The sequence below is a fragment of the Anopheles moucheti genome, chromosome 3 (genome assembly GCF_943734755.1).
Source record: "Anopheles moucheti chromosome 3, idAnoMoucSN_F20_07, whole genome shotgun sequence".
Classification (NCBI taxonomy): domain Eukaryota; kingdom Metazoa; phylum Arthropoda; class Insecta; order Diptera; family Culicidae; genus Anopheles; species Anopheles moucheti.
The window spans coordinates 1325860-1350169 of record NC_069141.1 but is presented as its reverse complement, the minus strand read 5'-3'; the positions used below and the strand labels follow the sequence as shown (position 1 = coordinate 1350169).

Genomic DNA, 24310 nt, shown 5'->3' with positions numbered 1-24310 from the left:
AACGGACGATGAAATCTCAACCCCGATGACCGATTACGACCGACGACAAATTTACTAAAACGATTCTACTCATTCTCATAGTGTGCGCGCCGCCCACCAACACCACTATTGGGCAATTAAAAATGCATCGTATTTCCGCTCTGTAGGCTTTCCTCTCTATCTTACGAAGTCTATCTCGAGAAAGATTAAGCTAATCATTTTCCACTTATTGTGGAAAACCTTCAACCAGCAACGCACGATCGTTAATCTGGTGGCTCTGCGTAAATTTGTGCAAATGAAGAACTAGACTGGAAGTGACAGACACGCGAAGTGATTATGAAATCCTTCATCACCCACGAATGGTCCATCTTGATGGGAAGAAATCAACAACAAGAAAAAACCGCATTCATAAGTAGCTTTTTTGTATCAGCAAGATGAACCAACAAACATCTTCAGACCATTTATCTTTATGTCGGAGCTTTGTTAATTTCCTTTACATTTGTACCACATTTTATTCCCTCGTCCAGCGAGTGGCACTTGGAATAACTTTTCATTTTTCATCCATTCAATGCAGATTGTACCAGCATGAATTTTCAACACAGAAACAAAACCATTAGTGCACACGCATTGCGAAACATTGCCACAAAACTCGATACGCAAATGATTTTAACATTTTTTCCCGTGGAAATGTTAAATTCCATCTCGACCGTAGACCGTACTACTGACCAGCATTTTTATTTTCCGGTGCAATTCTTGACTTCTTTCCTTCGTTTGCTATTGTGTTGTGATGACGGGCATCAACATGCACGCAACAGGAAAGCGAACTGCCCAAGCTTGTGTCAGACCACGGGTTTACCTATATGTTGGGGCCCGGGATGAATGAAGCAAACTGTCTCTAATGGATAGATGTGAGAAAAGATACATATCTAATTCGATACGCTCCCTCATCGACGCATTCACACACGCACGACGCAATTAACAGACTACAAATTAATGTCCGAGTGTTTGGAGCACCCAATAACAAGGGTTGCTATGAAAAACTTAGTTCGAAAATTACGAAACTCTTCTGTTACCTTGCGCGATGAGCTAAATTAATTCTTTCCCATGTGGCACAACGTGGTTAGTGAAACTGAACTTGTAAACCCACTGGGAATAAACACCGGGACTCCGGGCAAATATCCAAGAGTGGACGTAGCGGTTAAAATTTAAGGGGAAATTAAAATACACTATTTTGACCCATTACAACTGAAAAGTATCGAACGTTAAGGAGAATCGTCCTAATAAAACATTTATGTGAGCTTTTTGGAATATTTATGCAAATTAACGCTGCCCGTCTGTTCTGTGTTCTATGTGTAGCCAGACGCTATTGAGTTTTATGTGCCGCATGAAGCACGTCAGTGGCTAAAATACCACACGGAACCGCTTTGAAACATATGCTGCTTGAAGCGGTTGGGTTTTTTTTAGTTATCGAGTAATTCCATATGTTTCTTTAACACTTCTCCAACCGATTGTGTCGGCAGAGTGCTACCAGCAAACTATAGCAAACTTTGGATTATCCCTAACAGCCAGATGTTCAGCTTCGTCATATTTACTTACACTTTTCAATCGTGTTTAATTTTCCTACTCCGCAGTTGATGGGCAGCTCAAGAACACTTCGATGTTCGATGCCTCACTCAAAAGACTGATGGTTTATTATTCCATTCAGAACACATACAACATCTTCACCCACCTCCATCCGATCGCGATCGTTCCTTTTGGACGAAAACCATTGTGTTGCATACGTGCTATGCTATGCTATGTTTCTTCCTATAGTTCATCCCCGAAAAATGACACAAGCGGAATAAATTTCACCGAAACATACGCAAAACGGCGAATAAATCATGGTGACAGATGATTTATTCAAAAAGAAGAGGACCTTACAACTACTGCCGCTTTTTAAGAAGAGTAAATTTGTAAAAATAAACTTGCATCCGTCACCATCTCCCTGGAACAAAATAAAGCAGCTTTCAAAAAGAAATGTCGTTCAACGTGTGGGCGTCGTCAAAGAAACTCGTGTCAACTTCGTCTGATCTTCTTTAATTGCTATCTTGATCGACTGTCGCGTACTGCCGCTATAGAATGTCTCCTCCCAAAGTATCTCCCAGTTGCTGTACTGCTGGAAGATATTTTAATCTTTGCATACAACACCTCCTCACTGTCACCAAACAAAAGCTACATTTTGAGAACTACCCTTTTTTGCTCTAGAATACATATAACGCTTCGTGCTTCGTGTGTTCTGTTGCATCTCGGGATGGTTGTGTACAGATTGTATGGATCATTTAAATTCTTTAAAACAGTTTACACTTTCTTTTTAAAGTTGAATAAAAAACAAATAAATTGGCACAAATTTCACTGGCTGTAATGGTCAGAAAAAGGAAAAGTAGTTTACCTTTTAAAAAAATTAAAGTAAAAACAAACGAACCGTCAAAGACACACGAACACCCCACAATCGTTGTACCAGTATCTGTACCACTTTCATTTTGCTCTCAATTTCTATTAATGAATTCAGCTTACTCACTATTTCATTTGAGGTGGGTGTATGTACGCCCCACCTGACCAATAAAGCAAACTTCTCTTCATGCAACACCCTCCTCTTCAGAAGCACATCGAAATCGATTTATTGCGAGCAATACGTACCCAAAAGAAATTGAAATATAAAGAAAAAAAAACTAGCCCGAGTTTGTGTACATGGTGATCTGAAACAACAGTTTGTCCAGAAAGGATTAATTTTGTTATTAAAGTAAACTGGAAACCAGACTTAATTTTCATCTTGTCAATCAATTTTATTAGTTTAAAGCTGTCAATTTTAATTTGTACTGCACTTTTACATGTGTGCTAATTAAAACTGTTTTCTGAAGGTAACATTTACTTTCCAAGCAAGTTTGTTTTTTTTTTTTGTTAAAGGCGACACAAAAATATTCAAAGCACATTGATAATAGTATACAATTATAAGTAAAACTAAACCAGTTTTTAAAAAAGTATAACAATACATAAAACAAGGAAAAATAAATTAATAAACCACATCCGGTATAATGATTGACATGGAACAATTAAAAGAAGAGTAACAAATGGAGAGCCCCAGGCCGAGCGTAATTAATATAACCGCGCAACGTAAATCACGCATTATGTGCCATTGCAACAACACACACGCTTGGATTCACTTTTGTGGTCACGAGTCAGTGCACACTCGTAATTTCATCGACGGGTCCATGGAGAACTGTTCCAAGTTCGATGGTTTGTCACAATGTTGTTGTATTTGTTGGTTGTAGTCATTTCATTTTCTATTTGAAACACACACCACCGCAACCGGTACGTACGGACGTACAGTCGTGTCAAAAGGGATGAACTCGCATACAAGCGCCACTATTGCGTAAGTTAAGTAGAACGATACAAATAATGTCTTAAAACGACTCTCAATTAACGATTCCAGCACGTTTTCCTCGTAAAGCACAGATTCATAAATAATATGTGGTAATAAATATGTTAAAACTAAATTATTTATTTAAGGAAAACCCAGAGACAAACTTACGGAAGCCGATTCAACCAAACTCGATATCAAATAGTGTGTTATGCTTTCATTCAGACATGTTTCACTGAATGGTTTCGCGGTGTCATAAATGTTATACTCATGCGGCTGTATAGTGTTCATTCTTTCCCTTCATACCTTCATGCCACCTCCGCAGATGACAGCAGTCACACCTTTTTGGCTACGACCCAACAGCAGCCCATATCATTGTCTCCTTTACCGGTAGGTTTGTACCAGAAACACACGCACCAACATTGTTCTACTTTCCTTCTTTTCCTGACTTCGTTCTGTCAACGCAAATTATGTGGATGGGGAGCTATGGATCTGTTCCGGGTGGCCCCATTTACCAACGAACAGTTTTACGGAACAACACACATATTCATTTGCTGTCAGTTTGAGACAGGGAGCGTAGTGATAAGTTCATTGCTCCATGCTGTACAATTTATGTACACTGACATTTATGTTTTAAGGGATTTTTTTATGATTTCATTAGTTATAGCTGAGCACCGTTCTAATTAAAGCCAATCTTTAACCTTTGCAATAAAATCTATGTAAATGTTATACATTCTACATAACTTATCATCAATGCCATTTCAAAGCACAGACATTATGAACTTTAATAAATCCAACCTAGAGAATAAACATTATTCCAACATTTCACAGGTAGCGTAGAACAAATGAACATGTACGCCGTTACATTCAAATGTGCGCCACTTTCAGCAATCATCATCAAAATATGATTTGTAATTCAGCTGACCCACGGAGCGGAAAAGTGCTTTTCGTTTTTTTTTTTGTTTTTCGAACCGTTTCTTCACTTCCAATCGGACTACCAGTTGCGAGCATCATTAGATGTAAAGAAGCTGGAAACAATTAAAATTATACTTCGAAATAAGAAAACGAAACTGGCTGTGAATATGTGCTGCAGCTAACGCGCCCAGAGAAGGAATGAGAAGGAAAGGGCGCACGTGGCCATCTTTCAAACGTGGATTTTAAGCTTCCACTCACTTACACATCTTGATATTGCTGCTGCTGTCTGGCTTGCGGTGGAAGCTTTAAAATGCATGCATTAGTTAGCCCTGGCCGAGGGCCACAATGCCGAGGGTTCCACCCAAGCCGCCGATCCACAGCAACGCCGTGGTGGCAATTAAAAATCACAAACTGTAGCCCATAAATCAATCACAACAGTTTTATGCGACGCAACCACCCTCCGAGCGGGGCAAGGGTGTCCCGTCACTACTCCTTTCCCAATTCGAAACACATCGTACGCATCTTTCCCCCGGCCCGAAATATGGTGACCATCAATGAAATCTGTTGCAGTTTTCGCTTTATTAAAATTTCCCTTCCAATTGCCTCACTGAAGAAGGGTGATGCGCTTGACCACATTGGCTGAAAATTCATCATCATCAGAAATTGAACCACGGCGAACCAACACACGCTACCGTGTGATGGCGTGAAGGAAGGAGAACTCGCGAAATGCTGAAGAGTCAGCTTTAAATTAAGCATTTCCGGTTTCAATTAATACCACCAGGGCGAGCGGCAATTTCGTGTCGCCCTCGAGACTGTGTTGCCATCATTTGACGATAGGGCTTTTCCGCATGACGGACTTAAACCACCCAAGTTAACACAATCGGGAAGACGAGGGATTGTTTTAGTTTCTTTTCTGATAAAATACGCATTTAATATGCTGCGGTTTTGATTACATTTACCGCACTTTCGTGAGGAGTTTTCCCAGCACTATCTTTAATTCCACGTTGTCATCTTGCATGGGAAATCTAGTTTTTCGGTGTGTTCGTCTGCCGTTCTGCGTTGGGCGCCCTCGCTAAAGAATGCCATCCACCAAACCTCACAAATCACTCGACGACAGTTGTATAATTCTTCTCCCTTCGCACATAACTCATCAAACATAAAACATGATGGTTAACTCCATCTAATGAGCGCAAAGATAAGCGGCGACCGTACGTGCGTGTGAGAATGGGTACCGTTTTTGGCCCCTTCTGAAATCTTACCCAGACAGCTACTGTCTGTCGCTAGAAATGCACCCGCCGGATGATAATGCTGCATCTAAATCAAACAAAGCATCAAAAGTATCATTATCCGACTGCAGTCCTACCACATCACCCCGGCGAGATGAAGAAGCGGGGTTAGGTGGGCAAATAAATTTAAAACAATTAGCCATTTCAGTAGCATTTCTCTCCCCTCTTTCTTTACCGTTCGCCATAGCTCACACTAATGAATGAAACAATTTTGTGTTAACAAAATGGGCTGCATCGTTCAACATTGGAGCAGATTAATCTTCTCCTTCTGTCAAGGGCAAAGTAGCAATGACTGGCTGAGCTGATTAATGTGATGCTTTTTGCATTTGCAGCGCTTATAAACGATCATTTCGACATAATCGGAACGCATAAACAATAACAAAATATATTTCCACGTGATATGTGTCAAGAATAGTGTGTGTGATGTGTGCCGCCGAGCATAGAGTATTCAACAAGAACCAAGAGTTTGATAGAATTTCAAACAAAACCTTCATGCAGAGCAACTTAATAAAAGCTCGGAAACGTGATGTTAAGAGTTTGGTAAAATTAAACCTAGCACAAGTCTTTAAGATTAATTGTAGCAATTTTCTCACTTCAAAAGCATCACAGGATGATGTACCATAAATTGCTTCATTATTTTATGCCTTTCATCAGATTATTTAAAATATTTTTTTCAGGAAAAAAATTGTCTGATGCCTCCTACGAGATTCCTGTTTTGATTAATCAATGTGGATCGCAAAAACCGGTTTCGCAAATATCTGCAGAATATAATCCTTTCCTGATGCGCATTCTTCATTCATGACTCATTCTACGGTCAACATCTTCAAGGCGAAGAACTTCTTCTGGTGCTCAAACTATTTCACTGGTAAAAACAAAATAGTTTCCAAACATTGTAGTGTAGCATACATAATACATCGTTTAAATATTTTACACAAAGTTTCACAGAAGAAGAAGAGGCAATTTCTATGTGTTGACCTCTTTTTTTTCAACGGCCAGCCAGTAAGCTTTCGATAAGATAACTCCAACATCCTTAGGAACATAACTTCACATTCTTGAACCGAAGCAGAATCATATGAAGTGCATTAGACAGCTAGACTTTCGCTAACAGCAGCAAAGTGTCCTCCTCTTTTGGACGACTTTTGGAGAAGTGCCAAAACCCATTCTAACTTATATACGCTCCATTCAGTCCACTCGACCATTCATAAGTTCATTTTCTTTGAACACAGCGCGAGACAGCACGGTTGAAAAAACAACCCGGCTCCGACGACCTCGTTAAATTTAAAGCCTGAAGGAAACAAGCGAAGAGAATGAAACAGAAAATCCTAAAGTTTGCCACCGTTTACCAACCGTGCCTGTGTTCCTGCCGGACATGCAGGATGTCAGCAACGTCTGGTAATGATGCTCGCCGTCTCGCTGCACCGAGGATCGTGAAGCATCAGAGTATCCCCACGGAAGAAGTTTATAAAAAAAAACTCAGATCCTGAACGACATCAACAGCACCGGAACGTGAGAATCTTCGCATTCCCGTAATTAGTCGGCAAAAGCCATTGCACTGCGAATGCATTTAGCAGAGGCTGTGTGCTGCTGCAGCGGTCCCGGAGGGCAGAGTTCTACTCTTTTTCTGCACACGCATCGACCGACACCGGATGGTTAGTTCATCACCGTCCAGCCTACGCCATTTAGGCATCTCCCCCTCCCATGTGGTAGAACGTGGCGAAAGTCGGATGAAAAGCAAACCTGGAAAAAAAGGACCGCACCGAAAGAGGCTCGGCCCAGGGTCCGGGATCCGTTGTTGAAAAGTGAGGTGAAATTAAACGCCAGATCCGGTAGAAGAAGTCGTTTCAGACACAGGATGCAAACGTTTTTACGTGACGTTTTTCGACGGGTCGTGAAACGTTCTTGAGGCCAATGAAAGGCACGAGGAGACCGTGTGTAATGCTGTCAGCCTGCTAGACAACGACACTTCACAGATGATGAAAAAGTTCCAAAAAGCAATTTAACATCTTAAAGCATTTGTTTGTGAGTTCTGGCGAGGAGCTCAGACATTCGCACAACTGGACAACTTTCACAGTTACGAACCCAATAAATAACATCGCCTAACACACAACGAGTGCAATTTTTCGTTTCGGTTTTCCGTTTGATGTCCTCGTTTAATTTGCTGCTCTTTATGCGTGATAAGAAAAGATTGCTATGTTCAGCAACAACACAACAACAAAAAAAGCCCAGCAATATCTGAGACAAAATTTTCAATAAATTGCAAATTCATCATCTTGATAGCAAAACATTATAAAAACGGCACCAATTTTCCACGAGAATCAAACGAAACAAAACGAAACAATGAGTATTTTCATTGCACAACATTTTCAAAACATTTAAAATAGAATACTCTAAACAGATTACTTTCAGATTTGCCAGGCCCATGTTCTGCCAGCCCATAAATTTCACCCGGATACTGCGAAACAATTCATCGGCCAATGAGTTTTAACACCGGAAAGAACAACCGATTCAGAATCGGTAAAGGCTTCGCTTTCGATTGTGATCATTAAAATAATAACGATGACTTGACTCTCCGGCAAAGGAGCCCACACACCAATAAACTCCGACTGGGTGCCCCATTCCCATTTTTCCGTAGGAGCTTCTCCCCACAAGCGTCTAAAAAACGTGGTTACCACATCCGGTGGATGGATTTTGATTGCGAAAGTGAAACGCACTTTGCATCAGCACAACTTAAAGCCGGAGAGTGTATAAGAAGATCACACCACATCAACAGGGATAGAATTAAACCGCAAGCGCATCAGAACCGGCACCGGTATAAACACAGTCCTCCCCGTGAATGAGATGCTGGGTTTTTTTACACAAATATAAACACGCTCACAACGCAAGTAAGGAAAAAGCAGGAGAAGCTATGCATCATCCGGCAATACACGCAAAACCCTTCCACCGCTTGTCCTCGTACACAGTGCACGCATCTCCGATCGCTTGGTTGATCTTTACCGACCGAACTACTAAAGAAGGGCCCGCATCTTTAATCGTGCCCATACGGATTGAGTGCCAGCACTTTTTGTTTTTGCGCATCACAATCTCAGACGGTCGATTTACACTTTCGCGCCGGATTCCAACGCCCCTAGGGGTGGGTTAAATCTACCAATGAGTAGAGAGCGTCGCCCATAAAATTGTCCAAACCCCCCAACCACTGCGGTGAGTCGCCATGCAGTGCACAAATCTTTGTTTTTGCCGAAGACTACGGGCCGCGAGAAAGGGTCTGGAATGCAACCAGACCGTATGCGGTTATAGGTTGAAGCTTGTGTGGGGTTCGAAATGAAGTAAAAAGGAAGTTTATAGTTTCCCGCCTCCTTCGATACCCTACTATTCGCATTCGCTTTTCTTGTTCTCTTGCTTCCCTTGGCGATTCCTTCTGTTTTCAGGAAATGTACTTAACCGGAAATGCCGGGCAAATCTTGGCCGGCACATTGATACAACTATTTAAAAAAATACCCAGAAAATTTGTCATGCTGGTTTGAACTCTGGAATGTAGGAAAGCATTAATTCGCATTCACTTTCCCCGGCAGAATCCGGTGTGAACAAAGAAGTACACACTTTCCAATGCGGAACGCTACAAATTCGACTAATAACTGTGTATATAGAAGATTGACATTATGTTATGTTACATTATGTTACACACTTGGCAGTAAAGATGGACTGCATTTCATTTCATTCGTGCACAACGAAAACATTAAACAGCGCAATCGAAAGGTCACGAACTCCAATTAGAGCGATTTTGGAATTTGACAAACGCCAAACAAAGTTTTGCATGCATATGTATAGCGTATATTGAACAAATTGAGACCCTATGGTCGAAAGTAATTTCCGGTAAAAAAATAAACAACTGATAAGAGAGGCTCCTTGCCTACATGTTCTCTCTTTTTCGCTTAATATTCGCACTTGAAACGCCAAAACGGAAACAGATGCATAAAGGTTGGGCGTTATCAAGGTTCGGAGCATTGAACAATATTATCAACCAATGGTGATGTGATGTGAACCAACTGATGTGATGAATTCTTCGTAATGATGTACAATTTATTTGGCTTGGTAGAAACGTATTTCGTAATTTAATAATCATAACAAATGAACATCTTTACTAACAATTTTAATTAAAAAATTATAAAAATTAAATCAAGTTTTATTAAATGTTTAACAGTATTAAACATTGTCACAGTAATAAACCCGTTATTCCTAATAGGAGACAATAAAATACACAAACAAGTGAATCTAATTGAAAGTAATTATTTTATAATGATGCTAAGGAAATGCGAATAAAACAAAACTAAATAAATACTAACAAACTAAACTAAGACAAAAGGAACAGAAACTGTAACGTAAAACTATACACAACAAAGGAAAATGAAGATAAAAATATAGGCAAAATTATTCTATATAATAAACAAAAATAGTCAAAAAGAAGTAACCTCTTACAATAAATATACCAATCAGACCACAAACATAGAAAAAGGAAACTAACACACAAAAAAAAACAAAACAGAACAAAACACACTTTACCTTGGTCTTCTTAGCGATCGGATAATGGACGGAGGAAGCTCTGGTTCTATGATACATGCAAAGTGTACTGGCGACTTACCTGGAATAAAACGAGAAGAGAGAAAGAGAAAAAGAACACATAAGCACAAAATAATAAATTACATGATAACCCGTAAAAAAGCAAAAGGTTAAACATAAATTGCCACCAGTTCAAGCATGAGCAAAAAAAAACCGGTATGTCCAAAAACATGTTTCTGGCTACATCTGAGGCACTGCTGTGCAACAACAGCCACAATCGCGAAAACGTGTATTGTTCTATCATGTACACCATTCGGCCCCTCTTTTTTATTGCCTACCCATTTCACGATAGGCAACACCACATGTGAACAAGGTTTATGTTCATATCACCAACCGGCACCGTGTCCGTGTTTTCATTCGCTCGCGGGAGAACTATTCAAACCCGAAAAGAACGACATTCGGCAAGTGTTCTTTAGTGCAATTTGAATTCCGGTATACATACATTCCCCGATTGCACCTGTGTGCATGGTTTGAGGAACAAGTCCGAACACCATGCTCATCCGTTCGGTGGTCCGTAGTTCCAAGTGTGCTCAATCAAGCGGAAAAGAGAATAATAAAAACCTGGCAACACATCGGTAACAGACGACGGCCAGTGCGCGCGTTCACAGAACAAAAAAAAACACACGACAGAAGTAGCACACATGTGCGCAAGGCAAAAGGTTGCACTTTTATCGTGCATTTTATTGCTTGGAGCAAAGAAAAATGAATTCAAATACATTCAAAATAAGTTAAACCGGTCACTAATTTAGCTATGGCGCCAAATGATGCATGAAATCAACCGGGGGTAAACAATCAAATATTTTGAATTTTATTACTTCACGGAAAGTAACAGTCGGTAAGCGGTAAGAGAGTCATCATATTGTGATTAATTTGCATTTTCCATTTAATTTACAAGCGTGTTTTGATGAAACTCCTCGAAAGGAAGAATAACGTATATCCGAGGCGGTTCGTTATATGGTTCGTTACTTTATTACCGATCGTGTTTTTTGCCTTGGTAATTAAAGAATGTTTCTTATTGCTTTTTATATCTGCCCTCCAGAAACCTTCACCAGCACATGACAAGCGAATACAAAATACAATAGTTAAGCACCTATCCTTGCGGGAAATTTAGCGACAGGCGAACCATGCCATATATCGAACACACATTAGTCTCCAATTCACCCGAAAGCGATTGTCAACGGGAAACTGTGCGTAATTTGCCGGATACCGATGTAAAACTACAAAATATGACACCAACCTAGGTAAGACGAACAACTCGCCACGAAGCAGTTACACAAACATCCATTGTAAAGTTCCCTTTTTCGGAGCTGCGCAATATTATGTGCAACTCCGTGCGTACCGTCGTGCCCCTTTCCTGAGGTGCTACTACAGCGTAGCCGTATAATTATTTGCACCGGTGCACTGCTGCTGCTGCTGCCTCCTCGCTTACCCGACCCGGAGTGATCCAAGGAAAACATTTGCGCGTTAATCACATTTTTCCTGCAGCCTCCTAGCTTACTGCATACTGAATTGATGGATGAATGATGTTTGCGCATGTGTAAAACCGCACCCGAGCGACACCGGCCGTGCGACATTACAGTGCGCCAAAACTTAAAAACCTAGCCTTACCCGTCGATAAGCAACAAACAGCCGTAAAATGAGTTGCCGGCTGCGAGTCGCGTCATCGCCACCCCGCAAGCACAACACGGTGGTGCTAACCATGCAGCTGGAGAAGAGACTTAATTGCAAAAAAAAACCAGCGGCACCGTTGCATAATGACAACACACGGAACTCCGGTGTGCAAAAGGTGGTATGGGTAGCAACAGCATCATCAGCATCATCATCATCATCATCATCATCATCATCATCATCATACGCTCCCATGTTGACCGGCTATAGGTTTATGGAGCATTCTGAGCGGTAGCGAATCGATTTGCATTATCATTCACCATCATCAGCAGCAGAGTGTGCATTATATCTTTGCATCACGTCACCCAAAGAAAATGGTGATGGTTATGGGAGAAATAGTAAAGTTTGTGTAACACCGAGTGCCATACCCAAAACCGATTTGTGTTACAGAATATGCGGAAAAAACACAATTCCAGTTCAATTATGAAGACAAATAGGTAATTTAACGCACACACAGCAGCTAAAACAGTGCGCACAAATGGGATAACAAAGCAACTAACAATTAAAATCTGCCCATCTATCTTAATGTCCAAAGACGTCTAGGCTTTCGAAACCATGATGAGACAAACGGTAGATAACTTAAATTAAGGAACATTTAGAAATTGGATATTCGGACTTAATTTTCGTAAACGTAAAATATTTTTTTGGTTTTAAGCTGTATCGGTTGTTAGGTTTTTTTTCACTGTGAACTATACACATGATGAAAAATAAATCATTTACCCAGGCCTCAAAATTCCGACCACTAAAAGGGGTATATGGGCGATATTATATTATTATTCGTTAATATATTATTCGTTAAACCATGATGGTGGTGATATTATATATGTTAAACCATACGAATTGGCTGCAGATATCATCTGGTACCGCCACAACTGCTTTATCGAATATCACCTTTTTCTCTTCAGTCCTCATACGTTTACGATTGCGAAAACAGATGTTACCCATCTCCCTTTCAATGCCAACCGATGTTTATTTTCGGGTTGGGCAATTAACCAAACAAAAAAGGAAGGATTTCAACTCTGGAAATAATGCAAACAAACACCAGAAGTCTTACCTCCCGAACTCTGTTCGTAAAATCCTTTCAGATAAAGGATTATCTTACTATTTGGTTTATCTCATCTTCGAATGAGTTAGGCCCTAACTAAACAGAAGGAACTGTGAATAAAACCTTAGCAAGTACCCAACAACTACGTATGAATAACACATCTGGCGTTCAGAGCCTGACGATGGTGAGATAAGACAGAAGCGGAAGGAAGCATGTGCAGAAAGTTTCCGGTCCAACATATCGCTGCGGGTTCGTTGTTGCACAAACAGCTCCGTAAGGCGATTGGTGATTTGTTGCACATTTAGGAAACCTCGATATATAACCGCACTACCCCTCCTCTGCCGATGACATTGTCATTGTAATATACTTGAACCATTGCAGATACTGATAAGGAAAGTTGTTGAAGCAAGGAAAGAAAAAATAACTTGTAAACTATGCCACGGTAGCTATTTGTCGTTTGTCACCACGTTTGATACTTGCTATCTCCATTTTAAGCTTGTATTTTAAACGATTTTTGCCAAGTTCTTTTCTATGCCCACCCAGTGTGCGCTCCTAGCAGCAAACGAAACAAGTTGGCTGTACCAGTAAAACCCTTCGATACCTTCGATGGTGCGCTAAATGGATATAATCATCAAGGGCCCTGCGTGAATGAGACCATGCGAAAATGCGTTCCACGGTACACCCAGAGCATTGGAGTGCTATCATTCGGTGGAAGGTTATTGATTGCGCATGATTGATCGCAATTGGAGTCAGCGATCAATCGTTTCCTCCAAGATAGGGTCTGTAATAAACCATAATAGACATCACAACAGAAGGTGTCGCATATTTTGGGCATGCTAGACGTGACGTGGAGATGGAGATTCATGTGGCGCCAGATAACGCATAATTTCCAAACCGGATCCATCATCTGTGCGTGTGAGAGCCATCAACGCGTCTTAAAAATAGTAAATTGATTTAAAATTAAAATAAAACGATATTGGAACCCCTTAAACAGATGGAGGGCAATTATCCATTTTAGGTAAAATCGTATCGAGACAAAGATTTACAATTAAAACATCGCTTGACGAAACATTGTGGCGAAGCGAACATAAAGCTAATCTTTCCTTGGAATGGACAAAACTTGTTTGAATAATAAAGTAAGTAAACTTTTTTTCTTATCTGCAGAAGAAACAACTTATTCTCTCAAAACCCCACCTTGTGTTATCAAATCTAACCAACAAACCGATAATGTATTTATTTGGCAAATAACTAAACACCCTAACCATTAGGACCGTTTATCACCACCACGAACAGCGTATACACCCTCACAACATTTGGACAGAAAACTTCAATGCAAGGGAAGCGTGTAAAAATGATGTTTAGATTACGCTATCCCTATCACTCTTTTCGATTCTATGGTGCGAGTTCTCCCTTACTAATGTTTTTGGTGGGGAAAGAAGTGCAGAATTCTAATCGAATAAACTGACATTCCTTCCTTTTCCGGTTGTTTCGTATTAAACTAGCCACAGGGCAACAATCTCCCCATCAAGACCAACAGGACAATTGCAGACACGTGCAGATCATTTTGGCTGACTAGAATTTAATGGCCAAATTGAGCATCCTAAAAGTCAATTTCCTATTCATACTGCTAAGGGGTGTCGCCTGTTCCAATGAGTACAGAATTCGATTACTTCTCCGTTCCCCACAGAGCACCGCTATAGACATTCGTGTCTTCGTTTGGTCATACCATCTTCATTGTTCAAGTTTGATACTTACAAGGACATGGAGACACATCTGGTTGAGTCAAACCCATCGATGGGAAATAACGTCACTAGGAACTAAAAACTCCAACTCAAACATTTTCCACCCAATTTACCAATCACACTGCTGAATGTCGCATAGCTCGCCTCTAACAGAACTCTCAACAGTGCATCATTTTACAATACCGATCTCTTGTTACATTCGCAGGCTAGAGCCTTCCCTCAACAACTTATCCCCATTTAGGTTGAGTGTCATTTGGAGATTTATGGTCGACCTCGTAATAAGCCCGTACACTCCCATTTTATGGTACCCATCATCAGCATCGTCACGCACTACACCACCATCTCGTACCGATGAGCTTGCAATATAAGCTGACAGGATCGCTCAACCTTTCAAATGAAAGCGTAACCTTTACCAGCTCTTCGCAATGCCAAATATGGACGATTTCTTATTGTTGGCGCGCACAAGCACACACACACACGCAAGTAGTTTGATTAAACCCGTTCTTTCATCGCTGTTTTTCGTTGATTTCACTGTACAACACAAAACAGATGCAGAAAGAAACAGAAGAATTAATAAAGAGGAAGTAATCGAATGAACCACCCCAAAAGCGCGTAAGAAAATTAACCAACCAGACCAAACAAAACCATAAACCACACCAGAAACAACGAAATTCCTTCACCTGTTGAGGGTAAGCGACCAACAAAAATAAAAACCAAAAGGGAAACATTCAATTTTTGGGGTAGTAAAACGCACCCCGAAGGTCATTCGCCAAAAGGTAGTCCACGCGCATTCCGGACAAAAAGCTGACACTAAAAATTGCTCCACTCGCGCAACCAAATCAAAAAAGGGGGAAAAGTGGAAAATAATACACAATCGGAATGCAACTTCAGCAAAAGAAAATAACGAAATTAACACACACACACCTGAGCAAAACAGTGCGCCGGCGGCATCTAGAAAAGCCGCCAACCAAACCCTTTGCATACACAAATCCAAACAAACGCACACACACACGATGCAACACGGAATGTTCCACCTGTCCACACAAAAAGTGCTATAAAAAAAACCTCAACAGGTTAATTTTGGGATTTCTTTTTCGAGAAGGGAAGCGTGTCGGTGTGTTGCTTTCTTTTTTAAGCCAACATACACGAAAAGACTGGTTTGGTTTGGTGAATGAAGAAGGTTCGTCGCTTGTTTTCAAACCAAATAAAAGTGATTTAGTTTAGATACATTTTTACTGTTTAATAAGTACTGTGCAGTTTAAAGTAAGAAAAACGTAAGAATGCTAAAGTCGGGGGCAAAATTGGGTGCAAATTGGTAGAGTATCGTTACCAGTACACCCAAAACCAGGGGGTTCGTCACTTGTGGCGTATCGAACGATTCCAGAACTCCAGAATAGCTAATGCATTGGAACAATACATCAAAAAGAAATTTGTTTCATCTTATTCATCTAAGAGATGAATTACTTATAGAGCATTTGCGGACAAAAATTCACTACTCTTAACAAAATGAGATTCAAAACAAATTCAAAAGAAAAGTCAATTTTTTCTAAACGCAACCAACCGTACAGAGCGGTAAGGATGCCACACAGGCGAAGAAAAACAGCAATCCCTTAAAGAATTTCAAACAATAATACTGAAAGGAATTTCGTCCTCTCCTAACGTTTGTTAAGAGCTTGAAGAAAAGAAAAGAAAAACAAAGTAAGGAGAATTTATTGCGGAAAGGCACCCGAAACGAAACCTAAAAATACTTTAAAAAGAAAACACTTCTAACGGATATTTCTACAATCGATCAGAAAGAATCAAATTTCTTGCACAAAGGCATCGCATCTTTGGAGTAAAACGGTTGTTGAAAGGAAGACAAAAAAATATCCCACTACTATTCGCAGCCATTCTCAACTCGTACGAACACTCCGCAAAGACATTCCCATTCAAACGCACCGTGATCGTGTCTTGTGTGTGTAAAAGCATTCTTATTCCTTTTGTTCCCGTTTTCCGTTTAATTCCCGCATCGTTTCGATGCGTCATACGGTCGCAAATTTTTAATCTGCCGTACCATTTATCAGCCCAACGAAAAGAAGCCTGCTGAAAAAAGGGCACGGAAATGCTTGGAGGTAAATTGGTTAGTGAAGGATGTCTAACGTAACCATACGGTTTAATTCTTTGTTTATTTTGACCACATACTATATTCGGTTTGCTCTACTGAGCAAATGAAAAAACATCGATTTCATATTGCGGAGCAATTTTCAAAATTGAAACTATAAAATCTTTTTCTTTTTAATCACACCATGGCTGAGAAATTAAAAGCACTCGTTGGTATTGCTATTTGTAGTAAGGTTTCTAGGATTTTCCATGTGCACTATTTACCAAACCAATTTTCCGATTAAACTTGCAATCCCTTAAATACGGGTGGATGAATATTTTCATTTGTTAAAAACACAATCCGAACATTTCGCCGAGAAGCATTGAACCAGCACCCAATCTTTTTTGTAGCGCTGTTGACATGAGGAGGAATTTTATAGCCACCAGTACCATTCTTTCGTTTCCTTTCGAGTTTCGAGTTTCCATTCGAGTTTTACGATATCACACACCGAGCAAACGTGTTTTATATGTGCGCCATTTCCCTTCTGTGCGCAAAAAAGGAAGGGATAGTAGGGAAACGAAAAAGGATCATTGAAGTTTTGCACAGAATGGTACTGGTATGTGTGAGTGTGTGGCATGTTGCATTTCTCGTAGGATTGTAAAACGCATGGCAAGAACCAAGATGGAAAAGAGAAATAAAGGAGCAGCATGAGTTATCCCTTCCGACATCTGTTGGTTGCTGAAGCTGATAGCTGTCACATGGGATGGTTTGGTTGTACCCAAACATGTTTTCTACTGGGGACAGAAGTTTCATTACAAGACTTACCTCTTTTCACTACTTTATCGACATTAGTATGCACACTGCATATGCAATCAAGCACTCGCATGGTTCGTGGTGAGCATTTTTGCACCGCAGTTCTTCATAGTAAATTTTTAAAACTTCAATATCATAGAGCAAATGGTTGGCAAACCCAAAACGATAACATAATTCAACTTTGAATTAAACATATGTTTCCACATGTTTCATACCCGCAAAGAAACACACGAAAACGATTCAGTAATGACAAGTTTTATATTTTAGTTTTACTGGTCGTTTTCCTATTTCCCGCACACTCCACAAATTAGAGCCAGCTGTCGGGGAGAAAGAAATTATTTTGCCCAACTTCATGCCATCCTCGAAACATAATGTTTCTTTGCCCGGTACAGTCAAGATAAGCCATTAATATGCACCATCCGTACCCGTAGCGAGAGAGAAGCAGAATAGATTTTTTTATAAAAAAAAACTTCCGACGTGCCGCGAACGTGATGCGTTGCAAATGGAAGAACACATCACAAAACTATTCATATTTTGCACACACGGACACTACACATCGTTGCGCTCTCGTGCGCGAAAAGCAAGAAATGCGCAACGCGACGCGCCATACAAAACAACCAAAATTCCGCGTGTTAAGGAATATTTTGTCCACTAGCAAAAACGTGAGATTACGACCGGTGCCAACTATCTGGTGGCATGCGACAAAAGCCGACCAGCAGCGAGCGATATTTAGCTACATGTCAGACCTGGTGGCGGACGGGAAACATGAAAATCACGTCACGTTTGGGAGGTAGGCCGAATGGTGTCGAATTAATAATCGACTAGTTTGTCTTGTTTTTTGACGCCAAACGATGCAAAAAAACTATTCATCCAAACAGCGGCACAGTACTGTTTTTTTTCGACATGTTTTAACGTGCATATCTGAGCTTTGTTCAGAAACAAAGCATAAAGGATCCTATCTGAGGTACGTGTTAATATTTCTCCCAGATTTTTGATAACTACTGAGTTATGTCCAAAAAATATTGCTTTAAATTCGAAAATGTTTCAATATATTCGTGTTGTTTTTGTTTATCACATGCATCAATTACGGTAGAATTCTTTAACATTAGAACTAGCGGACTACGCATTTTGACTGAAACGCTTCATTTCAAACACATTATCTGTCAAAAAATTATTCAGTAGTTGATATGCATGACATTTTCAATTTAAATATTCAAAAAATGTTAAAACATAATCCAGGGCTTCGAAATAGTTTATAAAGTAACCGTAATTAACAAAAAAAACTGAAACTCTCTAGGAAGTGCTACAGTTCTACTGTGAAGCTGAAAACATAATTGACTTAAAAAGGAGCGTACCAGGTCCAGCTCAAAGCTAACAACAGCTCTTTCCACAACTGATATTCGAGTCTTCAAATATTACAACTTTAAAGATATGACACAAGGTAACGTTCCGAACCGAGTGCATTCCCACGACGTTCACACAGAGCTGTTAAATAATCATACGCAAAACCTCGAGCACATTTGCACTGAACGTATGTCTGCACCCGTTGAGGGCGAGTGCATGGAAGGGTGTTTCCGTAGCATACTCGTTTCCATCTCCCTCACTCCGCATTAGTGCCACATTTCGTCGGTAGGCAAAAAATTAAATGAAGCCCTACGTAGAACACACGGCTCCAAGTACCCTTTGAAACTATCACTACTACACCAAACCCTTCCGGGCGCATCATTGATCGTGACCAAACCGCTTACATTTGCACCCAGCCACACACACAAGCCAAGCCGAGAGCTTAACCAATACACACAGTGAAATAATGATTCCATGAGCAAAAGACGTCGGTCGCAGACGACCCCCGCGACTTACTGACTGACTGATTGGAGAGTACCCCACTTATGCAAATATCCAGAAATAAACCGCGTCTTTCAAGAGATTGCGCACGCCATAGAGAGCATACCGATGTTGGGGTGAAAGAGGCAGGGGAAGTGAAGAGAAGTGACCAACCAATCTTTCCGGTTTCGATCCAAACGATGGATGTTGGGTGATTTGAGAATACGAGAGTGGCCCAGTCGGTGACGTTTGCAAAATCGCATGGTTTAGGTGTTACTCACTAATTTATCTTGCGCGCTTTGTGCGGTTTATGTTGAACCATGGGATTTTTGACCACGATAATAATCGATGAAATCTCTGGTACAACAAATAGATACTGACAATCGTAAAGCATCGGTTTCTCCCAGATGTTTCATCAAGAAAAGAGGGAAATTTTCAAGGGCACTGCAAACATACATTGTGGGTTTTCAAGGTTTCTCGTATTTTTATCATCGACTTCATACAATTATATTTCTTTAAAGGTTTTGAGGGTTATGAAGCGATGAAGCGAACTAAATAATCGTAAATTTTAACGAATTTTTAGTTATTAGATAGGATCGTCTGTTTCCAGATTATATAGGAATTTAAAAATATTTTCCTTCGCGAACATGAATAATCAAACCTTCATATGGAAAGTTCTGTTGAAATGAGATCCCATCTAAAACTTCCAAGTATAGTGAACAAATGAAATGAAAAATAATGTGTTTGTATCTCTTGTCAAAACAGACAAATCAGTTGAACTTAAACAACTCGTTGAATATTTTACTCATACAAATGATTCCTCTCTAAACGTACGGTTTTTTATGAATTTATCTTCTTCCTCTTAGTAAAATGATGCAAAATTAGAACCTTACCCCGTTAGCGCGTAAAGTACTCTTTCCTTAACAAAAAAAAATAGCAATCAACGCAAATGCGTTATGCTTCCGCTAGTTTTTTGCTACCCCCTCTAACCATTTGTGGCTAATTATGCATTCCCATATATGTGCGAATCGGTGTGTCGCTTCACAGATCCGTTCCGCTTTTTGCTTTTGCGTAGCCGGGCGCGTTCATGTTCGAGAGCACGGTAGCATATAAATGAATTCATGTGCATACAAGAGTTCGAAACTTTTCTGGCCCCCTGGAACGAATGTTGGCCTTCCCCCGATAGGTGGTGGACAATTATTTACTACTGTTTGAACAATTTTGTTCCAACAGTTTGCACGTATATTATCGAGCTGTAGCAAAAAAAAACTCTACAACAAACAGGCTAGAGTTGTGTTGTTGAAAAACATCAGCGAACAAACTGAGGAAATGCTATTTAATAAATTAAAAATGATAATTTAAAGACACTACTTTTTTATCCGCCCCAAGTCCTCAATTCGCTCAAAATCTAAACATTAATGATGGAAAAAAACGAAAAAAGAAAAAGCACCACGCTACAATAGCGATGCGATCGGGGGGTACACACTCTGGAGCACCTTTCGCAAACATGAAAACATTGAGTGAAAACATTAAATAACGCTCTCTCAATTTCTTACCTTTCACAGCCCTAAAACGAAAGACAGAAAGACACAATGTTTTCGTCGAAATGTCATAATTAACATACGCGCAGCAACACAACACGGACGGAGGGAACACGCCTAAAACATTGCACCACCATCGGTAAGTTTGAATACATCGCCATTGTGCAGATGGGAAGATGCAGCCAACAAGCGCGTTGTCGAAGTGTTGCGAGAAGACACACAGCTCTCCACATCGCATTTTTACTTAACTCGTCGGAACAAACCGAAAATGTTCCATTGTTTTTGCCGTCTGCTTGCATGCAACATTATCAAAACAAAATGGACAATAAAATGGTTGACTTTTATCACGTTGTTGCTGCAACCTAGAGACCCTAACGAACCGAATGTGAGGTGATTCTTCTGTTTGAACTGCACGCGCATAAATCCTTCCGCTTCAGGTGGGGGAACTACCGCCTAATAACGACGAACAGTGTAATCCGGTTCGATTTAGTGGTCACGTGGTGTGCACTAAAACTCATACTTACTAAAAATGTCTGCTTACGACATGGACCACAACTGCACGGTGCACCTTAACCCGATAAGAACAATCAAAGGTTAAAAAAAGGTACCAAAAACAACATCGATGGTTTTGCAGGCGTAATTAAAAAGCTTCCATCACTCACCGACTTTGCTAAGGTTACACGGAAACAATACACACCTACAAGTGTACTGTTCTTTTCCCAAAACTCGCTACTAGACATCCATAGCATAGCACACACAAATGGGGTGCCCGTCCGTTCACGAAGCATATGCTCACACATTACCCAGGCGTGTTGGTGGGTGACCAATTAGTGTTGCTTAGCTGGTTGGGGACGTAGTGGGTATATTCTTTTCCCCGTTTCTACATGAGCGGCGAGGTCGGTAAGTCTTGCCACAACAACGTCCAATAAACGTAGTTCCTTAGCATTCTTGAGCAAAGAAAATGACGCAAAGCCTCCGAGCGCAACAATGAACGCAAACAAAAGCGTATTCCTTCGCTCCGTGCGTACTAACCACGCTGGAGAGTAAAATACGGCTGGTACCTTATTAAAAAGGTTGCCATACTTTGGTTAAAGTTATGGTTTGGGCTCACTTTTTTGCATTGTCTTGCAATGCTCGCCACACCGAAGGCGAGAAAAGAATAAGTGAGTTGGTTCTAATTATGTGTCTTAAACATTTGCGGAACATTTTTCCACTACGGTACATTCCCTATAGCCTTTGAAGTTATTAACGGAATAGTTAAGCCACACAATGCAGGGTTCTTCATGAGATATATTTCATCACTTGACCCTAGTATAGCCTAGTATTGCGTTCGAAGATAACGTTAAACTTTTGAAAATTAAGGTTCACGATAGCTGTAAAACCATTCATACGTAAATTATATCGGTTTAATTAAATTTTTGTTTGATTGTCTGCAAAATTTGCATGACGAAGACATTATACCTTATTTTCATGACGGCTTTTCGTTCATTCAGAACCGGTCAGGCCGTCTTTTGATTTCATGAAAAAACAACATTTTTGCAATAACATTTTATTAATAAGCTTCAATTAGCTGTCCGGTACGTAAAACTTCCGGTTTACAAGCAACACAAAGTAAGAAATTGGTTAAAAATTAATCAAACGGTGTATCATACGAGTAACCCTGCACCGATGTGCATACGCATGAAAACGAACGTTACACGTAAATTGACACTGATTACGCTTTGCGCAAGCGTATGCGACTGTAACGGAGGTGTAATTAAAAAAAAAGAATAACATAGAAGCAGAAAAAACAAACAGAGCACTTAAATATTTAATAACTGTAAGAAAAATGGTTTAAACATATCTTGTTTTGTAAATTGAAACAATCCTTGTCGCGTTTCTCCAGAAAAAAACACAAAAGCTCAAACAAAAATGTTGTTTTAAATCAAAGAACGCGTGCAACTTCGAAAGCAAGAAGCTGATTGTCACCAGTGTAAGGTACACACCTTAATCGTTTCGGGCATCCTGGATGCATGCATCTCAATGAACTGTTTCCTGTTTTTGGTCCCCAAAACATAACAACACTACCCTCTCTGTGTCTACCAGATTTGATATTTAAAGCATCGGAATTCGGGTCAACAGCATCAACCACGACAACAACAGTGTATCGATCACGTTTTTCACACCGATAAGCCACCACCGCTCGCCACCACTCGTGCGCTTATCATCACGGACACTGCCACCAGCCAAACAAGCGAGCCAAACAATCAGGTCACCACACAACACTGGCATTGGGCGAGGAAAATTTGGGGGAAAAGTGATCCGGATAAAATGGAGAGTGGAATTCCGGCCAAAAGAAGCTTCCAAACATCGTGATGCGAAAAGAAGAAGAAAGAACTAGAAAAGACCCATCAAAAACAGCAATTATCTGCACAATCGGGTGGTAATCATAATCGTAAAATGGCGTTGTCCAGAAAGAAGTCGCCTAGTTGTCGTGCACGAACATAAAAATTGGAACAGTTCCGGGGGAATGCATTTCTCCATAGTCACACACAGACCACACACACCAGGGGAAAATGAAAGGGAAAAGGTGGCGCCAGGCTCCTGGTGTAAGCAGGAAGGACGCTTCTGTCTGGAATGTCTCTCATCATCGTCTGCTTGTGTCTTTCCGCCCGTCATCAACTTCCAATGTTCGATGCATCTTCACACTCATGCTATCGTAACCTTTTTCTTCTGTCAAACACGAAGTTGCTGGTGGTTAGTGACTGATGAGAAGTACTGTCGTACATTGCGCATTGCCCTCAGTCCATCAAAAACCCCTCACCCTATCGTTTATCCACGGGTTGTCTCTCGATCGGCACAATCCGAGGGTGGACACACGACTTCAAATTCGCTTTCTCCTTTCCTCGCTGGGAGAGTTTTGTGATCGCCACTCGGCACGCTACGTACCACTTGACGACGGATGTAAGTAGACATCCGCTGACTTGCAGATGCTGGACCCCGCACAACACATCACCAACATGTAAGGGGGAGGACTACGCCGTGATAGTGAAACACATCACTTTAAAACTTCCCATCAAACATCCAGAGTAGGGTGTGTGTATCGATAAAGGGAGAAAGTTTTTCCTCGCGTTTAAACACTTCCCATCGGACATTTCTGTTCTTCTTCACACGCTGCAGAAGAGTTCCGCTGTTCACAGCGATTGACAGTTCTTTTCATCCAACATTTTCCAACTGTCTAACTAGAAACATGCTACAGATACGGTAGAAGAATTCATCACAAACAGGAGACGCATCGCAAAAAAGGGGAGGAAAAATTTCCTTTCATTGCTCGAAACATGTCGGACACACCTCTTTTCGGAAAAGCTACTCCAGGAAGGCGCTACCCATTTTCACAGCTGGTAGACACACACTTCCGCGCGCCCGT

At 40.6% G+C, this 24310-nt stretch overlaps 1 protein-coding gene across 1 annotated transcript in view; it reads right to left on the bottom strand.

Annotated features, from left to right (window-relative positions):
* The window catches only part of LOC128300875 (signal-induced proliferation-associated 1-like protein 1), a 56978-nt gene extending 46787 nt beyond the window's left edge, over nucleotides 1-10191 (bottom strand). Inside the window, exon 1 of the mRNA XM_053037103.1 lies at nucleotides 10135-10191. Within this exon, the coding sequence (XP_052893063.1) occupies nucleotides 10135-10191 (57 nt within the window). The remainder of the gene's footprint in view (nucleotides 1-10134) is intronic.
* Between the last annotated feature and the right edge of the window lie 14119 nt (nucleotides 10192-24310).